Source organism: Euprymna scolopes, chromosome 10, assembly GCF_053919585.1.
Source record: "Euprymna scolopes isolate OS-2025 chromosome 10, ASM5391958v1, whole genome shotgun sequence".
NCBI classification, from domain to species: Eukaryota; Metazoa; Mollusca; class Cephalopoda; order Sepiida; family Sepiolidae; genus Euprymna; species Euprymna scolopes.
This window is the reverse complement of record NC_136491.1, coordinates 149,980,701-150,006,530: the sequence shown is the minus strand read 5'-3', so window position 1 is coordinate 150,006,530 and position 25,830 is coordinate 149,980,701. Positions and strand designations below refer to the sequence as shown.

General features: G+C 36.8%; 1 protein-coding gene across 1 annotated transcript; it reads right to left on the bottom strand.

Annotated features, from left to right (window-relative positions):
- Positions 1–363: 363 nt before the first annotated feature.
- On the bottom strand, positions 364–20,707 carry LOC145286312 (FAD-linked sulfhydryl oxidase ALR-like). Its single transcript, XM_080135227.1, has 3 exons — positions 20,214–20,707; positions 13,684–13,880; positions 364–809 (listed from the first exon to the last, which is right to left on the bottom strand). Exons 1-3 carry the CDS (start codon positions 20,478–20,480, stop codon positions 647–649), a joined length of 627 nt encoding a protein of 208 aa, XP_079991353.1. The 5' UTR covers positions 20,481–20,707; the 3' UTR covers positions 364–646.
- Between the last annotated feature and the right edge of the window lie 5,123 nt (positions 20,708–25,830).

The following is a 25,830-nucleotide window of genomic DNA, read 5'->3' as shown; positions in this document are numbered from 1 at the left end:
AGAATTGAATTGATTGATTAATTGAAGAATTGATGCCAGATTTTTCAACGTTAGTTTTTGTCTAAGAAAATATCGTTATTGCTCAAAAAGATTAAAAAAAAAAATATGTGATCAAAACACAAGATGCCAAGCACTTAACTCATTCAAAATCCCACCAATACAAAGCTTCAGACGAAATGCAGTTGAAGGGATTATTTTCTCTTTGTGGGTATTTGTTGTGTATTTTTCAAGTTTTAATTGGTCATACAAAGATTTGCTCTTTACATAATAAATTAGTGAAAAAACAAAACATATTTTCAAGTTTCCCCACTCGTTTAGACAAGTATTTCTTTACTGAAAATAACTTATAAACCAAAGACCAAATTGAAAAATTATGGAATTTTATAGCAGCAGAAAAAAAGTCAAAATAGTTTGTTTTTTTAATTGTCAACAGATTTAAAAGTTTGTTGATAAGCATGAAGTTTTTTATATTTTTTTATTGCCATTTTACTTTGTTTCTGTTTCAATAATTTCATATAAAAATAGAGAATAAATTGTTTATGTTGGTTTTAAATTAATTCTTTCTTTTTTTTTTTTTTGTAGCGGTGAATGGAAGAATGAATTCCACCACCACCCATTTTTAGATATCCTAATTTCCAAACATCCGTCAATCACAGCTTCCATCTTTCCATCCATCTCGCCAACGTTCATCAACTTTCGAACAATCAAATTCAGATTTGCCCAGCATAATATTCACTCGATTGTGTGCACGACACATCCACTGCGATAAGTTGTGACGAGATGTTGTGTCTGGCTGATTTGTTTTCAAGCTGAAATGAGAACAAAAGCAAATTTTACATTTCAATTCTGAGAAAATCAAACAAAAAAAAAAAATCAGATTCAATTGACTTAAAATAAAGAACATAACTTTTCTAGAAATATAAAATTGCTAGAAATTCAAAAATTAAGAAAATTGCTTATATATTTCTAAAAATTTTAGACAATTCCAGAAATTTAAAAATTAAGAAAATATTTATATTTTTAGAAATTCAAAAATTTAGAAAATGGCTTGTATATTTCTAGAAATTTTAAATATTTCTAGAAATTCTAAAATAAAGAAAATTGCTTTCATATTTTTAGAAATTTAAAAAAAATGTTTCTTATTTCAGATTATACTTTACTATTTCAGATTTATTAAACAGAGTTTATAGTCCATATGTACTTTATCTATATCAATAAATCTGACTTTGGATGACAAATTTATTGCTGTTATTTAGAAGTGAAATCTGGCCAGTGATGGTTGAGGATATGTGTTGCATGGACAGAAATAACATGAGATTAATACAATGGATGAGGAATTGTCTTGATGCCCATCTTGATCAAATAGTCTGTGACAAGGATGGAGCACACTTGGGGCAAAATTCATGCAAATTTTCCGCATCTTCAGTTCCTTGTCATCATACTGTGCACTTGTCTCCATAGACACACGACGGTCTTTATTCATGAAATTCTTTATTTGGCCAATCAACTTTGGTGTTCTGACTTACTTCTTCTACACCTCTCATTATCCCTCACAGACTCCTTGCCTTCCTTGAATCTCTTATGTCACTCAAAAACCGATGCTTGATTCATGCAGGATGGTCCAAAAGCAGTCCGAAGCATTCCATACATTTCTGTGGCATTTTGTGAGTGAGGCTAAGGGGCTCCACAAGCCCTTTTTTATAGAGAACCAAATGCTTTATATGGAAAAATTAAATGACTGCAGACATTTAATTATTAATCTTTTTTACTGGAAATAGATATGATACATAACTACAGGTGTAAAAAGATATGATACATAACTACAGGTGTAAAGAGTTTCAGAATGGTTTATGAAAAAGAAAATAAAAAATAAATTAACAAAAAATGCAACAATTTTTGATTAATCAAAAACAAAAAATGGTTGTAAGTTAGTTAGTGTAAAAATTTGGAATTAATATTTTTTTTATATGTATTTAAAAAAGTATCTTGTTAGTGCTCTGTGAAAAACTTTTGCCTTGCTTAAGGGCTCCATGGTGTCCTGAAGTTTGGGAAACCCCACTTTAAAGGATCATTGAGCATGTCAAAAGAAATTCAAATTTACCAAATAAATGACTTAATCCAAATACGTCATTGGAATAGGTACATTGCTTTGACAAATGATTGCAGAACGATTTTATTTGAAGATAAAATTTAACGCCACATGGCAATCAGAATTGTCTCCCTTGTTAAACAAAAGCTTGATAGAATTACGGAAGTTTTGTTAGAAATATTGACAACAAAAATTAGGTGCTTATCCATAATTTCCCCTACATTAAAAACCAGAAGTAAAGAAAAATCTGTATGATGTATATCGCTGTGACAAAAAGAAAATATTATATTCCAAAAACTATTATTATATTTCAAAAACTATAGAAATTAATCAAGCTGTTTTATTTTTAAATAAGAAAATAAAATCTATGGCCAACTAATGACGGCCATCTCACAATGCCATTTTGAAAACAGTCTCAAAAAACAAGGGAGATAACTCAGTATAATTCAAACTTGCAAGATTTTTGTTGTAATGTTGATGAATTCTCATTAATTGCTTAAAAATTATGTAATTGATTTAAGTGATTATAGGGATACAATATTTTTTTTCGTCACAAATACGTACATTGTTGTTTTGTTTTTTAATATATGGAGAATTTGGACAAGCATTAAAAAATTATTCTAAAATCTAAATTTTTAAGGATCAGCAAGAATGTGAAAAGAAAATCAAATTCACTGAACAAATAAGTTAATTGTATTACGTTTTTTTAAATACGAGGTATTGCAGTGGTTTATTATGGAAATCTATAATCATATAAATTATGCAGAAAGAAAACAAGTAAAAGGAGTTATTTAAAAAAATAAAATGATTCGAACATTTTATAAACTAGATGTATCTATCTACCAGGGGGTGTCCTGGGTGACTTTTACCATTTTCTTTTTTGCTTTTTTTTTTTCTTATATATGTTGTTTGTTTTTTAATAAATTATTACTTACTAGTACGAATGAAAAATATATTTAATTAACAAATATGAGGTGCCTTTAATAAGTTTCCTAACTTTTTTGTACAGGCTTTTAAAATTGTCGTAGACTATTGAAAATTCAGGATGTTATTGCTATACATTTTAGGAAATGACTGACCAATTTTTATGATTTCAGGTCCAAATGAACAGCTACAGCAGGAATTGGAATACACCCTTACTGAAGCCCGATTGTCACAGCTGGTGAAATTCAAAAATGCAATCTGGACATGAGAACATATTAGAAGAACGGTATGCAAGAACATTTTGTTTTAAACTTTGAAAAAATACCACAGAAATGTATGGAATGCTTCAGACTGCTTTTGGACTATCTTGCATGAATCGAGTATCAGTTTTTGAGTGGCATAAGAGATTCAAGGAATGCAGGGAGCTTGTGAGGGATAATGAAAGATGTGGGAGGAGTAAAGAAGTCAGAACACCAGAGTTGATTGGCCAAATAAAGAATTTCATGAATAAGGACCATCGTGTGTCTATAAAGACAATAAGTACATACACAAAATGAAAATGCGGAAGATTTGTGCAGATGCACTGGTGCACAATGCTATCCTTGTCACAGACTATTTGACCAAGATGAACATAAAGACAGTTTCTCACCATCATTATAGTCCAGACCTTGCTCCCTGTAACTTTTGGTTATCCCCTAAGTTCAAGGAAAACTTTAGAGACTGTCGTTATGAGACAATTGAGGAGATGAAAGAGGCTGTGGCAAGAATCACTGACACAAGAAACGGTACAATAAGCGCATTGCAGCTGGAGGAGATTATTTCATAATGTAACTATAGTTTCATGTGTGTACTATCAATAAAAATCCCTTACGAAAAAATCTGGAAACTTATTGAAGATACCGCGCATGTTTTGATAAAGCTGATATCTTTCTGGATAGCGTAAAAGAATTCTTTTTTTGGACAAAATAAACAATTAACAAGCAGCAAGTATGAGTTTATCAACAGTTTTATTGTAATGTGGTGCATATGAACGCATGGGAAAATATTAGCAGCAGCAAAGGATGGCTGGCTTGAGAAGATAGTAGCAGCAGCAGCCAAAAAATGTACATATGCAAATTAGGAAGTGTGAGTTGGCGCAACAATAAAAAGAGAAAAAGGGACACCATGTGCTAGGAAGCAAAGTGTGTATCAAAGAAAATAGACGTGTAAAGTCGTGGACGAGAATAGGCAGCTGTGGCCGACATACGGTCAGAGGAAAGACAAATGCGAGCTAGGCTAGATGGACATGTGGCAGCAAGAGACTTTTAAAGTTGTGTCGCAACAGGAGAGTAACGTGTAATAAAAAACTTTTGTTAAAAAAGAAAAAATGCCGACATGAATTTTTATTTATTTATTTACAATTTTATTTTTATATATATAGATGAAAGTAACGTGTAAGATCATGTAATGTTACACTATTAGAATAGTGTCCATTATGTAGCAATTCAGACCCACTCCTCAACTTAAACCATAACTCACAACATCAACTCTAAACGTCTATGCTCTTTCTCGGAAAAAATGATTTAAAAAATATAGTCATTACACAAAGTGTAACTCAATAGGAAAAAACTTCAATACCATTGAAATTAAAAGTCAAGTCACGTAGGCAGAGCATAGATATGGAAACAAGAGATAAAGAAAAAATTTATTAGTTTCTTTTTTTTTTCTTTGGCAATCAACCAGAACAGACACTTCTTAGTATCCTTTGGTTTCGTCTTAGACTGAACTGAGAAAGCCTTTAATGACAGAATGTAAAGATATTAAATTAAGTTTCAGAGAGTACTTGCTTCCTCACTAGGCTATGTTTAGATGTTGAGTTATGGCTGGGCAGTGCCAAGTTTTGGAGTCGGACAACGCCGGAAAATACTAGGTTCTCAAATATATCCCAGAATTTGATTTGTGACGTCAATCTTATGCAGAATGACTTAAAGTTATTACGAGTGTGTGTCACTAAGGTACAGAGAAAACTGACAGATAAGCGAGTATATATTTGTATGCACAAAAACACCATAAGTAAAAAGAATTTAGGAAGATTTCTCCTTCTCAGACTGAGGACATAACTTGGGCACTTTTGTTGTAAAGAAAATAACTCAGTTTAACTAAGAGATTCATTATTTTTCCATAAAAGTTGGAACCCTAAAGTTTTTATTTAAAAATAATGTTGAAGTCTTTAAGACTTTTAACTTAGTCAAACAGAGTTATTTCCCTTGTATCAATAACCTTTTATGCAAAATAACCAGAACTTGTCTCTTTACTTCAACCGAAAAAAAAAACTTTCCTTTTTCTCACTGGGTATCTAGCATCAGGAGGAATTTCCATGGACAGGGGTATCTTTTTCCAGAACTTTTCATCTCTAGATAACACTACCACAAGACGGCTACAACATAATTGTTTTCGAATCCAATGTCAAAAATACTTGTCATGAATTGCCCTCTCTGTAATTCAATTTTTGGCCCTGATAACGTGGTAACTCACTAGGTGTATCAGAATTTTTGTAGGAATTTTTGACACCCCTAACACGAAACTGCGAATAAAATATAAAAATCTCGTAATTTCTCTGTTAAAAGTGGGTTATTTATTTTCTTTATGGATTATACTTCCAAAATAAACAATCAAAGTTGTTTTAAAAGTAATAGAAACTTTCTTTTTTTTTTAAACAGTAATGAATTTTCCGAACTCAATATTTTTCAACTTTTAAACTTTAAAAATCTATCAAAATTTTTCTATTGATTCTATTTTTACGATATTTTCAGGGTCAATGTGAAATTTTATGTTCTTTTCAATAAACCGAATATAATATTTTAGACAAACGTTTTTTTTTAAATTCACGCCCCCACCCCCAATTTTCAAGTGTCTATTAAAAAGTAAATAATTTACTCACCGAAAAAATAAATAATTAATTTACTCACAAATTGAAGAGAAAAGGTCAATAAATAATATATTCAAATTTAAAACAAAAAAAGCGTAGTGTTTTTAGAATTTTACCTGTAAAGTTTGAAGTTTAAAACCTTTTTTTTTAAACCATGTTATTTGTTTTTTCTTTTTTTTTTAATGGAACCTTGGTCCTTGCTCCTTTAATTGAAAAAAAAAATTAGGGCTTGAATTACATTTTTCGATAAGTTATAAGCTTGGAAAGACAGGGGGTCGAATAATTCACACTTCCCATTTTGAAATGTCTATTAAAAAGTAAATAATTAATTTATGTACCAAAATGTTATATATCACAAATTGAAGAGAAAAGATCAATAAATAATATATTCCAATTTAAAACAAAAAAAGTAGTTTTTTAGAAATTTACCTGTAAAGTCCGAAGTTTAAAACCTTTTTAAAAAAAAAACACGTTTTTTTTTTAATGAAACCTTGGTCCTTGTTCCTTTAATTGAAAAAAAAAATTAGGGCTTGAATTACATTTTTCGAGGAGTTATAAGCTTGGAAAGATGGGGTGGAATTATTCACTATTTTCACGAAATTTCTGACACACCTAGTAACTCACTAGTAAGAAAAATAACCAAAAGTTTTTTAAAAAAATGAATACTGCACTCTAATACTAAACAGTTTGTAGAAGTGTTTTAAACGATTGTAATTTATTTTATGCATATTGTTATTACTTGAACATATCACCATGATTACTAACGATTACTACGACACTATCCCATTGATTACTTTACACGCAATAACCCTTATCCCCGAGTGGTTTCCAGGCCTTGATAAGTGGTGACCCGCATGTAAAAAAAAAAAAAAAAAAAAAAAAAATTGTAACTTATTCTTTTTGATTATTAAAATATAATTCACGTTTTCAGGCCTGCATTATTCTCACAAATGTTGACCTGAAAACGACCTTCTTTTGTCAATAAAAAGGGATTCGTCTTCAATCATGATAATGCTCGTCCTCACACAACCCAACTGACTAAAGATCTAAGAGAATTTGGTTGGGAAATCTTGCCCCATCCTGCATATTCTCTTCACCTAACTCCCTCAGATTATTACTTATTTCGAGGATTACAAAACCATTTGGATGGCTGCTATGAGAAAAAACTGAACACGAGTTAAACTCATATTTCACATCAAGACCTAAAGAATTTTACAAGCAAGGCATTTATAAGTTCGTTGATAGATGGACTCAAGTTATAGAGAGCAAAGGTCGTTATTGTTATGAACAAAGATTTTTCAAAACACAATTTCTTATTCTCAAGATGAAATTTTAAATCAGCAAAAACACATGCAGTGACCTAATAATATGCTGCATCAAATTTTCGGAATAGGAAAAATATTTTTATTCATATCCCTGATTTTTTTCAATTATCGATTATTATCAAAGACATTTTGATACAAAATCTATCTGAGAACACTACCAAGCACATGAAGTACATTTGTATGAAATTTTTAAAAAATCTATCCAGTCGTTTAGGAATTCATAGGAAACAAACTCACACATACACAAAGTTCCTTTTATATGATAATAGTTTTATATATATATATATATATATATATATATATATATATACACATGCACGTGTGTGTGTGTAACGTGGGTACCATCACAGGAGCAAACAAAGGAATGAAATAAAAATCTAACTCAAAATTTTTTTAAGTGCAAATGAAATGCATTTGTGGTTCTTCCAAAACAATGCATTTCATTATTTTTCCAAAGTCTTTTCACACACACATGTAGTTTTTAAAAGTCTTTGTTGCTACTAGTCAGCACTTTCTCACCCTCAACTTTCACGTCCATCTTACCCAGCACTCAGCTTGCTTGTCTTCTCGACCAGGTGAAGTATTTTTTATCCTTTTCTGGTGATGAAAGCTCATGCACATTTGCTAATTTGCATACGTGCTTTAACAGCTGCTGCTAATATTTTCACTGGCCAGCTATCCTACAGCTGCTGTTGATTTTCTTACACATGCTTATATGCACTATAGTATATATATATATATATATATATATATATATATATATATATATATATATATATATATATATAAGATAATTTAACTTTTCTAATAAATGCTCAAAATTTAAATTAGTACTGCATAGACCGAAATATTGTAAGTAAAATAAAGGTTCAAAAAATTATATTTTTTAAGACTAATAAATGAATAATAGATTGATGTAGTTTGCTTGAAGCAGTGTGTGTATTATATATATAAAGATAGTTTATAGGATGTGATTTCAATGCAATGGTGTAACAAATAATTTTTAAACAAAAGTTTATTTCAATAAGTCTTTTCCATACAATGGAAAAGATTGGGGTTTTTTCATCAAAACTTAGACATTGCAGGATGACATCATAATGGGTTTCCTCAGATAGTTCAAACTTCATTCACTTGTCCACTATCCAGGTTTATCATTTATGTCTTTTTCAACAAGAGGTTCAATGCTGTCTGGCTGTTCTTACTCTAAAATCTCCAGTGATCACGATTGTCAGAATTAACTGTGTCTATTTGCCACTGTTTATGGTCTTGCCTTGTGTTCGTTACAACTCTACGTTTGTTTCGTTCACCACACTCTTTTCTTCTACCTCTTCTTTTACACACGTCCGTTCGTTTTCGTGACTCAAAATCGTCTCTCTTCCCGCTTTTCTTTCCTCGTTATTTATGGAATCAGGGTACGAGATTCTCCGAGATTCCCCGAGATTCCATGAGACATTTTTTCACATAAACGCATGCGGGCGCCATCTTGATTCTTAGTTTGTGCTCTGCAGACACAAACGCACAGCCTCTTTAACGGTAAGCCACTTTCTCCACACTCCCCACTGATCTCATGATCACAGAGACGACAGGGGGGGGTGATCGCCGCCGTCGGGTGCTTCTACGAAGGGGGACAGTGCTGCTCTCGTCTTCGCGTGCGCTCTCATCCACCGCCTGATGGTTGGGGAAGGCTTCATCTCCGTGGAGGTTACTGATATCAGAGTCACTGCTTGATAGGGATGGTGCAAACCAAAGCGATGGCCCACTCGTCTCAGAGTCAGAATCACTCTCATCGTCCACTGGAGGTGGTACATGTGTCGCCGGCCGTAGGTCCCTAACGTGACGGGGTACGCCATCAACCTGGACACACTGCTGACTCACCACATCGGTCACTGTGCCTTGTTTATACTTGTCAGTACATCGGTTTCCTGGCGGCTTCACCCAGACAGCATCCCCTTTGGCATATCGATTCCGTTCTATCTCAGTGGCCACAGTTGTATCGGGGTGGATTCCTTTTTCTTGGACACGGTACTGATAGATTGCGTTTGCAGGCGCCGTTCCTGGAGACGCCGCCATCCTTTGGCATGAGATTATACCAGTACACAGCTTCTGCGATGGTGCACTGCTTCCTGGCTGCAATTGTTTTGATGCTGCGATGGCTTCTCTCAGCTATACCATTGCCAGAAGGCACATAAGCGCATCTAAGCCGCAGCCGCACACCCCATTCTTGTAAGAACTGCCTCATCTGATGGCTGCAAAAGGCTGGGTCGTTGTCCGTCAGCACTTCATCAGGCGCATCTCTTTCACAGAACACGGATGACAGCTGGCGAATAATGTTGCAAGAGTCCTAGCGCCCGAGGAGTCTCCAGACTGCGAAATGTGTAGGCCCACAATCGATGAGGGTAAGGAAGTGGTTGCCACCGTAGTGTGTGATGTCCATGCCCACTCTCTGCCACTTACCACTCACTCCTAACTCCCTTTTCTTCCATCGTGCTGGAGCTGGGTCGATGGATTGGCAGGCCTCGCAACTTTCCACCACTCTTTGGATATCTTTTTTTCCTACTCCTGGATCAATCATCTTGACAAAGTACAGTGTCCGCTTGATGCCAGGATGTCCACACTGTCGATGAATGTCCATGATGCGTGCTGCATCCACATTACATACAACTGCTGCACATGTGTTTTGCAGATTATCAGCATCTCTCCGAGCACCAGCCAGAAGCCATCGTTGAGGGACTCTTGTCAAAGCATCTGCTCTGTTGAGCGCAGACTTGATCAACACTACGTCCACGGTCAGGTCGTACTCTGTGATGGTGTCGACCAAGGTGACAAGCCGTCTTCGAATTAACATCTCACTCAATGCTCGTGTCGTCAGCCGTGCTCTTCCACTTAATGCATCGGTTATCCACCGATGAGTGCATGCCGAGTCAGTCATGATATGTAGAACCTTGGCGTGCCATTGAAGCGCCAAGTTAACGCCCTTCAATGTGGCATCAAGTTCGGCCAGGTTTATGTGCCTCGAATCATTCTCTGGCCGAAGCCAACAGGCATCTTCAATAATGGAATCATTAACTGCAAGGGCAACTCCAAGGGCCAGTGAACTAGCATCCACCCAGACCGTGAACTCATTCCCGCTGACGCACCACTTTCCCTGAACGGGGTCATCACTGGTCACTCTGGACACAGTCTCTGTCAACATGCTCCATAGGGTGACATCGTGTACTGCATCGTCCCATCCCGACGACACGGCTGTTGCACGTCTCTTTATGGCTGCCACGGCCACCCTGAGCCAACTGCAACATACAGGGAAATAGCCTACCATCTTTCCACAAAGCGAAAACACTGTTCGTCGAGTGATGTTTGATGGGACCTTGGGAACGTGACTTCCTCTTCTCCAGCAAAGTCCCTCCTTGCTATTGCGCACGTGCAGGCCGAGAACTTTTGCTCCATCGCACAGACGCTCTGGTTCCTTACATGTCAGTCCAAAGCTTTCAAAGTGCATTCTAACCGATTGCGCTGACATGAGATTCTCATTGACGAATATATCATCGATGTATGAGGATGTTGCCTGTTGCACTGCCTCATCTTGCTGCCGGATAGCATGCATGATTGCTGTCATAATGCCTGGGGCCACATTTAGACCAAACTCTAGCCTGGTTAGACAATATCGGGTTCCTCTAATTTCCAGTCTGAAATGGCCACAATTTCTTCTCAATGCGCATTTGCAGATAGGCCCTGCGTAGGTCCAGAGTTGCCATGTTCGATCCTTGCTGTCGCCACTCCCTTAATTTGAGTGCACACACATCAGCCCTTGCTGTATATGGGTCGACATGCTCATTGAGCTCACGGTAGTCTAGGACGGGGCGGACCTTTTGTTTGGTCTTTTGTACAACGGCCATCAAGGGAATCAGCCTTCGCGGGGGGCCAAGCTCATCCTCTGGGTATGGAAGAAGCCAGCCATTGTCGATCCACATTTGCAGTTCTTCTTCATACTGTTCCCTTAGCCACATGAGTGGGGGATATTCCGATAACCAGTTTCGCAAGGATATTGGTGGCTGATCGTTTGACCACTTCCAAGACGCCGTCCATGCATTGGTGTTTCTATCATACTCTGCATGAAAGTCAGGCTCGTTGAGAGTTATGGCAGCACAAACATGTTCCTCACATCGGGAGAACTGTACCTTGCCAGTTCTGTCCACGGTAATTCCACCCAGTTGTGTAATCAAGTCCATACCCAGGAGTAGGTCGTACCCGAGAAGCTCTCCCTCCATCACCAGGTCTCGCACGGCTACTGCAGGCCTGTCGTTGATGCTTGCGCGGATAATGCTCACCCCACAAGAGGCTAGTGAAACTCCGCCTACAGTTAGTACCGGAATTCTCTCTGCTTTCCAAGTGGCACAGCATATCTTGCTTACGAGAGTCTGGGTGCACCCAGTGTCCACAAGCGCGAGGCGCTCGCTTCCATTAATGTGTATGCTTACAGTGGGTAGCGCCCTGCTCAATGACGATCTGGGGAGAAGATTGGCGCTGTAGCTTCTTCCCCTTGCCCGTTTCCCGGACAGGTGCGGGCCAGGTGTCCGCGTTTTTTGCACTTGTAGCACTGCGGCCCGTCAAGTTTCCGAGTTGGTTGACATGACGAAAGACAATCACGGGCCAAATGGTTGGGTCCTCCACACTTATAGCAGGTTGTAGCTGCGCCCAGGTCCTGCAATCCAACCTGTGATGGTTGTACAGCTGCCACTTGGTCTATAGTGTTAGGGATTTTCTTTAGTATTGCTCATGCCCGCGCCAATACTTCCGATATATCCATCTCGTCCACTTGGGATGAGGCACGGAGCAGATCTTCCACACTCTTAGGTAATCCTGCAACAAAGGCGCACACCAAGCCTTTGTCTGACATCCCTCCAAAAAGGACCGATAGCTTTTTTAGCTCAGCCAGATACACATCCACCGTTTCCCCGGGATGTAATTTTCGGGCCATGAATTCCTTCCATGCAGTAATTGGATCTAATGCAAATGCTGTAAAAAGGGCGCGCTTGATGCAGGCAAAATCTGTTTTTTCCTCATCAGCCAACTGCTGGTATACTGCATATGCTCCCCCAGTGAGGCGCATTGGGACCACGCATTCTATACGCTTCACCCCACTGAGCTGACATATTAATTCTGCTTTTTCCACCCATTCCTGCACTGAGTGATCAGTGCTACTGCCATCAAACAAGGGAATTAGCTTGGGGTCAAATCCTGACGTCATGCCGGAATAGCTTGTGTTCGTTACAACTCTACTTTCAACCGAGTCGTTTGTTTCGTTCACCACACTCTTTTCTTCTACCTCTTCTTTTACACACGTCCGTTCATTTTCGTGACTCAAAATCGTCTCTCTTCCCGCTTTTCTTTCCTCGTTATTTATGGAATCAGGGTACGAGATTCCACGAGACTTTTTTCCACATAAATGCATGCGGGCGCCATCTTGATTCGTAGTTTGTGCTCTGCAGGCACAAACACGCAGCCTCTTTAAAGGTAAGCCACTTTCTCCACATGCCTGGTAGTTTCTTTCCGTGTCTTCTTCGAACGCTTGGTTTTGGTGTCCAGTCTTGGGTGTCTACTTGCTTCTTTCAACATGGTTAAAACTGTGAAAAACATCAAGTTTTGATATAACGTTTCTGAATTTGGGGGGGGGGGATGAGGATTGAGTATCAGTGCAGATTCTAAACTTCAACAGAAAAATTCCCAAGTTCGATAAGATGATGATGATCATCATCATGATCATAGCGTTTCACTTCATTTCGAGATCTATTGTCGGGCATAAAGTTCACATTGGAGCATGGCTCAACTTGAGGACAGTTTGTGAGAATGTGTGCAATAGTCTGCACATTAGCACCGCAGTGACACTGAGCATCTAGTACATACCCGCACTTGTGCAGGTTGTTCAGTGTTTTGACAATCTTCACTTGGGCCTGGTTGAGTGTTACCCACTCTTTTTGAAGGAGTTCAGAGCCTGCTGGGAGATTTTCTTTCAGTGCTGCTGTTGTTGTCTTTGAGCGATTCATTCTACCAACACAGGCGAAAGGATGTTAGTATTGTTCATCCAAGGCCTGTGGCAGTGGCGAAGCTCTTGCAGGATGGTAGTAACTATGGCGCCTCTTGATGAACAAATAAGGGATGCCATTTGTCGTTTGACAAGATACACTTGAAGAAAGGTCAGAGGTTAGATCAACAAAAATGTTGTGAAAATAACACTCAAGATAACAATATGAATAATCAACTACAGCGTTTGACCTAATGTTTTAGATTTGGCTTTACGTTGCATATGCACCTAATCATTGCGAAGCTTATTCTATTAAAATCTGTAGTTCATCTGTTTAAAATATTATTTTTTCACGAAATACAAACAATGATGACATGTGAATTTAACGCAAAACCAAAGTTTCTATGTGATAACTTACTCTTCTCTTAAATGCTCGGCACAATCATCGCACGGGTAAAATTTTGAGAAAAGGTTGATGAAAGTCTTCATTTCTCTTTGTTGCTGTGTGTTGGGTTCATTAGGATAGTAAGCAGCCATTGTGTGAAGGAAAGACCATGTGCTGCGGCCAAGCTCATCACGTGCCAAGGGACATTGTGGTCGCTTTGCAGGTACCACCTGACAAAATATAAGGCAAAAATCAGATAAATAATGTAACAAAAAAATTCTCAACCTCTGATTCTCATGACAAATAACTCCCTACGTGAGATCTCATCCTCAAACTCCTCAGTTTAGCATTCAGAGGCAACATGAGTTGGAACAAATACATTGAGGACATTGCCAAGGCTGCTGCAAAGAAAGTGGGCTCTCTTTACCGTGCTACAAAATTACTCACACCTAAGAGTATCGTATACTTTTACAAAGCCACAATTAGCCCATGCATAGAGTATTGTTACCACATCTGGTTTGGTTTGGTAGTTTTGTTTTACGGCATATCAACCGTTTTCGGGTTATTTAATGCCGAATCCAGTTATTTTGAAAATAGTATTCATGTTGCATCCACTTATTTTTGTAGAAAGTTTTTATTCTTCAAACTCTTTGTATCTTTAATCGCTAGTTTGTAATGTTTGGTTTGGTTGTTTTATAGTGGATTTTATCGTTTTTGTTCCCTGCCCTGCAGAACATGAATGAGTTTTGCAATGGGAGAGGGTAAAGGGTTACAGTATTTAGAAAAACAGTTAAGAACTGGGGGAGATAGAAAGAGAAAGGGGAAATGGGCAGAAGAAAAAGGGGAAAAAGGTGGGTTTTTGTTTTTGCAGAACATAAAGTTTTGCAAAAGCAAGTAGAAAAACAAAAAACATCAATGTTAGGTGCATTTCGTCTCAGGAATATCTTCAGACAGCCTGATCTGGTAGCACCAGGCCACATCTGGGATGGTGCATTTACCACTAATCTCTCACTCTTAGACAGGGTCCAAAAACAAGTACTCAAATCTAATAGGTCTCGCATTATCAACCAAGCTCCAACCTCAGTCCCATCACCACAACATTGCATCCCTGTGCCTGTTTTACAAGTACTTCAATGGGACGTGTTCTGATGAACTTACAACACTTGTGTCTCCTCGACGTACTCTTGACCAACCTGACAAGCAGCAACATCCCACCTCTTCACTGTTGAGGTCCCTAGATGCTAGAATGCCTTCTACTCCCATAGTTTCTTTCCTCTAACTGCTAGACTTTGGAATTCCCTCCCCGTTTCCTGTCTCCTAACTGTACCGACATGCAGAAATTTAAATGTCACGTGAACAGACATCTTGCTACTCAACTCCCCACAATCCCCTGTCATATATGATCCCAAATAGTAACCCCTTACTAAATAAGTAAATTATCTAATTGCAAATATTAAATGTCTCAAGCAAGAATTGGCAGCATCAATCCAGTCAGAGAAGCTGTGAATTTTAAAAAGTTTCAGATAAAAAAGTGGTAGTATTAATCACATCAGGGTCAGCAAAGCATAGTTCCCTTCATGTTAAGATAAAAAAAATTAGGACCAAAACAAACAAAAAAATCAAAGAGATTCAGTATATTTATACAGAAATTCTAATATCTGATTAGTCTGTTCTTATCACCCTGGGTTATAAATATAATCATCCAAATATTTGTGATTATACCTAATATCATTGTTCCAATAATATTGCAACAATGACCCAGTCATATCATATAGTCTAGTGTAGTTAATCAATTGCAAGGTTGGTTGGTTGTTTTTGTTTTACGGCATATCAACCCTTTTTAGGTCATTTAATGCCGAATCCAGTGATTGTGAAGAAAATATATAAATATTTTTTTTTTTCTTTTTCAAGTCAGTTTCTATTCAACCCATAGGTGGGATACCACACCGGGTCAGAGTGGACCTGGGAGCAATGGCAATTAAGGGTTGACTACATGCTCCCCAAAGCCCACAAGCTGGGGCCTCACCATCGGATATAGTTTAAGGTCATATCCAGGACCCCAATTGTAAGTAGCTTCCTATTGGAAGATAGAAAATAAATAAGATCAGTAATTTAATATGGTACCAAAGTAATGAAGCCATGGATATTATGTAAAAGCAATGGCAAATGACCAAGCTGTGGTGCGAGTTGACATCACAATGAAGAAAGAGAATGAAAAGAAAAGGCGGAGAGATATTTGGAACCAGGTGGGTGACTTAAGCAGATGTGTCAATGCGGGAAGAGAAATATAGCAGAGTTTTGTTAACCACATGGCAAATGAAGAGACTTGTAAAACCAAGATGCAGACATAGTTTGGAAAGTACCAGAAATAAATGCCTTTTACTTCAACTAAAAGAAAAAAAGCTGAGTTGAATTTCTTTCCTTTGTTCTTTTGCAAAACTTTCATGCATATAATTAAATAACTGACTTGTTATTTCTTCTGCCCTTCACATCACCAATTTCTTGGTTAAGTTCAACACTGTTGCCCAAACTTCCAACTTTCAAACTTCTGTATACGTAACACACCTTCTCTCAACTCCAAACGCACTTCTGCTGATCGAACTTACTTCTTCAAAATCCAACTTCAAAATGAACATAGTCTCTGAAAAATCAACCCTCTTTTATCTTCAACCAGGAGCATCTCATCTGCATATCAAGTGGTAACATTGCAGGCATATAAAGAGATAAGGCAGCCATTTTTGTTCCTTTCTTCTTCATTCATTTCGTTCCACGACCGACCCGTTGAATTATGCACACGTGCTAGTTAGGTAAGTCATGCGTTTTCCTACAACGTGACGTGGCAGAATAAAAGATGGATCTTTTGCTCAACATGTCTTGAATGTTGGACGCCATCACATTCATGTTTAATTTTGTTGTTGGTTAGAGAAAAAAGAAGAAAAGAAAAGGACTGCTGCTGATAAAAAGAGCAAACATTTTTATTGTATGGAAAAAGAACACAAAATAATCCAACTTGTGTGCGTGTGTTTTCTTTTCAACTCGAAATAATTTATGTGACTGAAATAGGAATTAAATACCTAAATATATCTTTCAGTCACATAAAGTATAAATAATCTTTCATGGGAGCTTCAAGGTACTTGTGCAGAATAGACCTCCAAGAATTTAACAACGATTCACAAGTTTTATAACAAACCATAGATTTAGTTGAGATATGCAAACGAAAAAAATGGTTGATAACAAACCATAGATTTAGTTATCTAGTTTGGCAAAAATCATTTACTATCTGGAAGTCCCCTTTTTGGGGGGTGGGAGGAGATTTTGGGGAGAGCCGGTTTTAGGGAGACATTTTATTGAAAACTTTTAAGGTTTCTACTCAAATGTGTATGAGCACAATAGAAACGTGATAAACACAAGCCAATTAAATGAATTAAAAAGCATAAATTCACAAAACAAGATATAAAATACCATGTTTAAAATGGAAGTTCATATAGATATGTAAACATAGAATGTCTGTCAAAACAAGGAGGAATCTTTAACCGAGATATCAAAAAAGTCTGAATCGATAATTTAAGGACCGTAAATTCTGAAGGTCTGAAAAATCATAATCGAAACTTCTCCACTCAATCCAATTATATTGGATTAAAAGTTATTAATAAGAGTCAGTGTTCATTTGTTTTCATTGTAGAGAAAAGTCAGGAACATTTAAAAGTTTATACATTTGTTTTCGATGAGCAGACAATAATGAAAATAGTTAATGATTTATGTGCATTATTGTCAGCTTATGACTGTGTGCATGTGTGAGTTGAGATAGCAACCCCAAGTCCGTGAGAAGGGTGAGAGCAAGCTCTATTGTGGATTTTGCCTCAACTGTTTATTGAAGAAATGTTTAGGTTCTTATGAATTCAGGGTTGATCAAAACGGCAAATTTTATAAATTAATAGAAATGCATCTGATTGGCTTTGAATGTTTTAATTTGTTTTTATTAATTCAAGTGAGGATGGGTAGAGATATGCCAGAAACCATTTTAAGTAGTGATGGGACGATTACGATATTTCCCCCCCCCCCCGATTCCGATACAATTACTGATTCTTTACTAAATTCCTGGTTCCGATACAATTACTGATTCCAATTCTTTATAAATCTATAAATATTTAACTATAAGATTGTTATTTCTCTCGATTTTCAAAAAAACGCATGTTAAATATGCAGATATTTTCCTAAACGTCAAAATACACTTGTGGAGGATGATCTATCAATTTTAGCCTTACTGGTATTTTAAAATCAATAAACATTTATTTTATTATTATTGTCAGGAATGGAAGATTTTGCTTTAAACAAAATTAAAAAAAAAAAAAAAAAAAAAAAAAAAAAAAAAAAAGACAATTAAGAGAATCGTTTTGCCATCGGAAAACAGGCATCAATTTTTCCGATTCCAATACCCCCAAATCTTCTGATTTTTCTGATTCCCAATTCATCGTCCCAACACTAATTTCAAGCAATTTCATTTTGGACATCAAATGTCACCTACTACTTCTTAACCTCCTCATCATCATTTTGATATTTCATAAAGGTGCCTACTTCCAATTTATCAGCCTTCATTCTTTTACATTTTGGCAATGTCCTAAATTAGAGTCAGTAAAAAAACAAAAAAATTCCAGAAAAGGTTGAAATTCAAGCAAAAAATTAAATACAAACTTTATTTCTATGAAAAGAAATGAAAAAAAAAAAGTTTAAACAAGATAGAACTGTTTAATACAGCAAACAAGACGTTCAAGATTGTAAGCATTTTTATACATCTTGCGCCATACAAACTTGATGAATATAAATCTCACCTGTCTGTTTGAATGTATGTATGTATGTTTGTATGTCTGCCTAAAACTTTCGACAGAGGCGATGGATTTTCACGAGATCAGTATCGTTTGAAGCTCAACCTTTCGGACAACAAATATCGAAAATTGGCTAAAAACATTAATTCCTTCACTCTCAACTGGGCACTTTTCTACAAGGAGGGTCGTTTTTTTTTTTTTTTTTTGCATCGTCATTTTTGCTAGTCATCGTATCGGTTGGAATGACTGTACTTAATTTCAATGTTCTGAACTTCTGGTCGCTTATGTAGTAACGGTAAGATGTCAGTTTTTTTTCACTTTCTCTTCCACCTTCGTGTCACGGGTTCAATCCTGCCTGCCTACAACAATATTTTTTTTTTTTTGTCTCAACACACACTTCCAAACTCCAAACAACAGAGCAATTCCAGGCACCCAGGCCAGTCTGAGATGAAAAGACGATTCCTTCCAATCTTGTATTGCAAAATATCTATAAAAATGGTCAGATTTTGTGTTTTTCATTTATTTTTTATAGAAATACACTCTGTATTCATTTTTTTGCTTGCATTTGGACCTTTTCTGAAAAACTATTACCAACGCTAATTTAGGACATTGCCTTATAGTTTTCCTTAACTATAAAACTAACCCTACGTCCAGGTGACAACAGATTCTTCACCCCCATAAAAAAAAAAGTCCAAATGACTAATAAAAATAAAATATAAAATTTATCGACCTTCATCTTCCATTTGCAATCTTCCTGCCTCCCACAGACGCATAGAAAAAAAAAACTGGAAAGATGAATACATTTTTTAAATCTAAAATACTGCCCTATCCAAAAAGAAAAAAATACACAGATTATTTTTTTTTTTTTTTAAGTTTCACTTGTTCGCCGAGTTTTCAGAACGTAAAGACTCGGGAATCTCCAAAAGTACGGAAATTCTTTGGAAGTTTATTCATATAAAAATCTATATAACGTATGTACATGTGATGAAACGAAAATATTATATCCCAAAAATCACGTAAATTAATCAGTTTTATTTTTAAATATTAAGAAATCAAATGTTATGTGTACCCGAAGAAACGGCTGTCTTGTCCGCAATTTTAAAAACAGTCTAAGAAAAAAAAAACATAGGTAATTCAACAGTTCAAACTTGCAAGATTTATGTTGTAGTGCCTACGAATTCCCATTAATCATTTAAAATTATTTTCGGTGCTAATGCAGAGTTATCCGCGCTATTTTTTAAATCGTATTTCCACGTTTAATTAAAGTTTTATGATATGTTTTTTTTATTTAAAGTACAGAATAGGTACAAAACACCCTCCCCTCCCCATTTTAAGAATGTTTTTTTAAATAATAACGTTATTATTTCAGCACGGATCACTCTCTGCATCATGAGTACCTTATTTTCTTAATAAAAAATAAAACTACTTGATCAATTTACATAATTTTTGGAATATGATATTTTCATTTCGTTACAAGTACGTCACACAGAGTTTTCTTATTTTATTTATTTATTTATTACACAAGGGGAATTCTGGACAATAAACTAAAATCTCATGGTTGCGAGTGACACACACAAAGACGCGTGAAGTATCTCACAATTTTATGAATGTAGAGGTTTGACCTTTCAAATTAATCGTCATTTTTTGCATTCTCAAATTTTGAATAATAAATAAACCATTTCAATCTAACACTGGATAAAAACTAGAATACATTTTTTTATTATCATTGTTGTTGTTTACCTTTGTTATTGTTGGGTCCGCCTTATTGTGGGCCTTCATCCACGAGCGAAAGTCAGTACATGCCCGGCATGCCTTCTGCGAAGCACTGTCCGCTCCACCGCCATTATTGCTATTATTCTGTTGTGACCCTTGGAACAATAAGTCGGCCGTTGTTGATGCCATGGAATTGGCATCGATCTTTCCATGTTTCGAAGGCTCTGTTGTCTGCGATGACGAAGATTTGCTCCCTTGCGGTTCGGTCGACCCTGACAGATGAGTGGGATTCATTTCAGAGGTCGACGGTCACCTGTAAAAACCAAGATGATACCAAAGCTCTTACTGCAATTTAGATGCGTAAATTATTCATTTTGAGATTTACTACATCGTAGATTGTTCTGGAATGTGAAAACAAACAAAAATCAATTAATTAATTCTACAAGAATGCACATAACGTAATTTTCCTGAACGTTTCATCATATTATTAGCGCCGTAAATAAACACCAGAGTTATCTCCCTTGCACGTTAGTTTCTGAAATTTCGCGAAGCTTCTTAACAGTAAAAATAAAATTATTATAGAAATTATTATTTCTATTGTTCCCAGTTTTGATGAAATATAAAAATTATTTTCATTGTAGTTATGTATGCTTGTATAGAATTAAGGCTATTCAAAATGTAGAAAAGAAAATGAGATAAAAAAAAATAAAAGATTTACATATACATAAAACGGGTTAAAATTTAACGGAGGCATTTTCGAGTGACACCGCTAATTAATATCCAAAATGAAAAACATCAAATTTTATCCTTTGCCCCCAGACTGTCAAAGAAAAAATAAAATGATCTTTATTTGTTTGCTTGTTGGTTTGTTTGTTTGTTTGTTTGTTTGTTTGTTTGTTTGTAATTACACGTAAACTGATAATTGCTGCAATGTTGAATATCTGTGCCTGGTTTACAAGTACTTTGATGGAATATACTACTATTCTGATGATGTCATAGCACTTGCGCCTCCCTCGACGTATATACTCCCGACAAGCAGCAAAATCTTACCCCTTGACTGTTGAGGCTCCTAACTACCAGAAAGCTGTCTATTCTAATAGTTTCTTCCCTCAAACTGCTAAATTTCGGAATTCTCTCCCTGTTTCCTACTTCCCTGACCCTGTAGTGAACTACTACTATGATGCTGCTATGGTATGCTTCCCTTATTTCTCTCTTTCTCCCTACTCTTCTACTTTTCCCTTTTTTTCTTCTCTCAACGTCACCAGAGGTTTCAGCCAATCAGAATAGAGGACTGTCCTGGAGGGAGATACAAAGAAGAAATCTCTCTCAGACATGCGGAAACGATAGAAGCATCAACACGTGACGTGTACGAGCCCTTTCCAAGTCTCACACAAAACACACATTCATATTTCAAGCTGTCATATACATACGCGCACACAAACATACGCGCCCACGTCCACACATGTACACATATTCACGTTCGCGTACATACACTCACATTCACGTATATATACACACACGCTTACGTATACACATGACTCACACACGCGAACACGAACACACACATGGACGACGTCACTTCCGCTTTCTAAGGAAATACACATGCGCAAAAGACACTCCAGAAGCGAGTATAAAACATGGAGACAAGTTGTTTCTAATCCTCTTTTTAGGACCAACTCTCAACTAGAGAGGTTGGGCGAACAAGCCACCGCCGTTTCGGCGCGCGCGCACGTGCACCTCATGCCCACTTCCTACTATGTATGGGGGACGAGCTAATGACTGTATGTATACATTCTCCCTCTTTCTCTCTCCATCTACTACTGGCCACTAAGAACACCTTTGCGTAGCTGACTACTAACTGATGACAACTCTAATATCCTCTTCCTTGCTTACACGCTGGATTCTCATTTCCACTACAACACTCACTTCAATTCCCACGCGCGAACAAACAATAATGACCCAAACTTGAGATGAAAACACATTTCCTTTTCTTGCTACAACACCAGTCCTGCAACGGATATTGGTTACATACACGCGGACATGTTATAACTAAAATGTTCATTTCTTTCAACAGCAAATAAACGACGTTTATCTTATCCATTACTTGAGTCTTTGTTTCCTTCAATTCCCATTCATTTCATTATTCTTTTGTAACGGGATTGGGGTATTTATATATCCTAGTCCCCTACAGATGCACCAGTTTCCCTGGGTAAAGACTTTTATCAAAGAAATGTACCATCCTCTTTGTACCCTATATCTTGGAAACCTTTATAAAACATCATCAATCCTAAAGTCTCGTCGCACTTAATTATAACCGATGTTTTCTTTTCCACAACCGTTCTTTTTCAGCACTCTTGTTCTCTCTCTAATGTCAGAGGTGCCCCAAAAGGGGAACCGACCCAAATGGTGACCCTTTTTCAAACGTCGTTAAAATTTATGGTAACCGCCATAACCCTACTAACCTGCTGAATTTTAAATGTAATGTGGACAGATATCTCACTGCTCAACTCGCCATAGTCTCCTATTAGACACAATTCCAAACAGTAACCTTTATGTTCAAAGTGGCAATATATGCCTTATTTGGAGTGAAAAAGAGTAATAAAAAATTTTTAAAAAAAGAATGCAACATTATGAAAAGGAAGAATGACAAAGTCTATCCATACAAAACAATTCGTTTTTTATTCACGATTAAAGACAATGAAATATAAAAATGTCCAGGAAGAATGAGAGTTCAGAGTGTCCAAGGAACTTTCTTGAGGGAAATAGCTGCTTTCTGTGTGAGGAGAAATTGAGTATATGTAATGTCCCCCACCCCAGTGTCGCAAAAAAATTGACAGAACTTATCTTTTTTTTTTACATGGAGGTCACCACTTATCAAGGTCCGGAAACCACTCGGGGATAAGGGGTATTGCAAGTACAGTAATCAATGGGATAGTATCGTAGTAATCGTTAGTATTGGAGATTTGATAAAGTGTTTTACTTAAGGGGGCGATTTATCAGGAATTTGTTTATGTTGAACTTGAAGGCATCCAAGTTGTAGTCAGGTGGGAAACAGGCAAACGGAAAAGAGTTCCACAGGTGTGTACTTCTAAGAAAGAAGCTTTGTTCATGGAATCTATGTTTTGATTTAGGCACAGATAAAGAATGGGGAAAATTATTGACAGTGGTTTCAGCTAGACAAGTGTTTTTCGTGAAAGATTGGCGAGGGGGGACCAGAGATTGGCTCTCAGACGAGCACTTACCATGGAAATAACGATAAAACAAAGGCAGGCTTGCAATGCCTCTTCTGTGGGAGAGAGGTTGCAGGGAAGAGAAAAGAGCATCCCCCACTAAGCCACAAAGTCTATTTTGTACTCTGTCAAGGCAGGATAGGCTGTTTTTAGCAGCTCCTGCCCAGATGTGGCAGCAGTACTCCATCCTTGGACATACTAGGCTTTTATATAGATAGAGAATTGCATCAGCAGTGAGATATCTTCTGGAGCGGTAGAAGGATCCTACCATTTTTCCAGCGGCATTGGTAACAGACTTTATGTACATGTTCCATTTCAGGTCAGGAGTAAAGACAATGACATTATCTTCACTAACACCGTAATTCACAACAACTCTCATTTTGTGTATTCATTTTTTTGCAGACTGTTATCCCCATCTTCATAGTTGTTCACCACGTTTCAACCAATTCATCCTCTGGCTTTCTTCAGGTGATTGACCACAACAGGATAGGAATGCTGAGTCTTCAGGGCCCGTGGAGCAGTAGATAGAGGCATTGAGTCTCTGCCATTCCAGGTGAGCAGTCTGAAGATAGCGGTTTCAATCCTACCCAACCAGGCCAGAGGATTAGTTGGCTAAAACGTGGTAAGACAACTATGGAAGGCAGTAATTATTGGGAATAAGTTCCATCCTGTTGTGGTTAATCACCTGAAGAAGACCAGAGGATGAATTGGTTGAAACATGGTCAAGCAACGACTTTGCAAAACAATGAATACACAAATTATGAAGCCAAAAAGTCAAAGAATTCAAAAAGATAAAAAATATAACAACTCTCGGTTTCGATGTTTTCTCTCAGCTGTCAAACTCTTTGCATACTTTTATCTCCACTGTCGGGCTCCTTTACATTTTATCTTCTTCCCATCAACTGCTTTCACAGTACCACTCCTTCCACAAAGATTGATCAATCAATGCCTCCATTCAGTCTTGAAAGACAATGGATACGCCCTGTAAGGGTAGCTGCACATGAAGTTGTGAGGCAAGGGTTGTGCAATCCTCAACCACACCTCTCCTGAATCGGAAGAAGTCCAAGATGACTGGAAATAATGCTGAGATAAGCAGAGAGCACATACAATACCTGGAATACCTAAATAGTCACCCATTTTAGTACTGACCAGACTCAACATTGCTCAACTTCAGTGATATAATGGGAACTGGTGTCTCAACGTGACAATATAGAAAGATGATGAAGAAAGATGATGAAGAATAACATCACGTTTTTGAGCGAAAGAATCAGTTCTCTCTGTGAAAGCCAATAATGTAGAAAGTATTAAATAAAAAATAATTTTATAAAATCAACGGTTCTCAATGCATGTAAAGCTTCCTCTCAGTGCACTGCAATGGGTCCACAGCTAGAGCAGGTAATCAATCGATTTGCTTGAAAAATAGTCGACTTCACCGAAACACCACCATTGGGGGAAGAACCAATCTAGTTCATTTTCGAGACATTCGATCTTGGCCCTCCCCAATCAATGCCAGAACCACGATGGTCGGTTTAGAAAAGGAAAGTTACTGATCCACTAATGATCGATATTAAATGTAAGAGATATTAATAGCTTTTATGAAGAAAAAGCTTGGGAGAAGGGTGTTGGGGTAACACCCCTACAGATTCTGATGATGGACTATTCCTGACGTCATTTCCAGTAACCAGTTTCTGCTATCAAGCAGTCTGGAGCTGAGACTCAGAAGGAGTTGGTCGTAATCTTACTTTGTCCTTCTAGTTGAGTAAACATCAGTTGGCATCACTTCTAGATCTATTTCTCATTGCAATACCTGCGGATTGTGCGACTAATGCCCACAGTCCACTTTGAAACGCTGATCACCTAGTGGTATCAGTTGACATTACACTTAAATCCCAAATCAAAGCTGAGGAGTCATTGCTCAAAACAAAGTACTACAAAAATGCTAACTGGGAAGTCATCAGAGAACACATCAGAGACCAAAACTTATGAAGAATTCTTGATAAAATTATTTACAAAACAAATAGATGACTTAAGTTCCATCAACTATAATCGAAACTGAAACCAAAACTTATGAAAAATTCTTGGTAAAATTATTTATTACAAGAAATGGAAGTCCATAATTAAATGACAGTCACTCGGATGTAAGTGTGACACACAAAATAATAACACACACGCTATCCTATTAATATATAGATTATGTGCATACATATTAAAAAGAAAAAAGTATTTGTCAAAAAAAAGAAAAAGAAAATATTTTCAAAAATTGTTTTTTCTCTTTTGTTATATAAAATATTAAACATTTGTTAAGCATTTAGTCAAAAACGTTCATAAAATAAAATGGATGCAGTTTTTCGTTGTATCCAGAGCAAATTTACTTTTTTTTATTTGGGCTTCTGAAAAAGTTATTTAATGTCAAA

Bases quoted from the DNA above. Each gene is read 5' to 3' on its own strand.
- LOC145286312 (XM_080135227.1), bottom strand. From the start codon at position 20,480: ATGAATCCCACTCATCTGTCAGGGTCGACCGAACCGCAAGGGAGCAAA. The intron at 13,881-20,213 runs GTAAACAACAAC...ATATTTTGTCAG, and splicing joins CGGACCCAACAATAACAAAG to GTGGTACCTGCAAAGCGACC. The intron at 810-13,683 runs GTAAGTTATCAC...TTCTCATTTCAG, and splicing joins GCCGAGCATTTAAGAGAAGA to CTTGAAAACAAATCAGCCAG.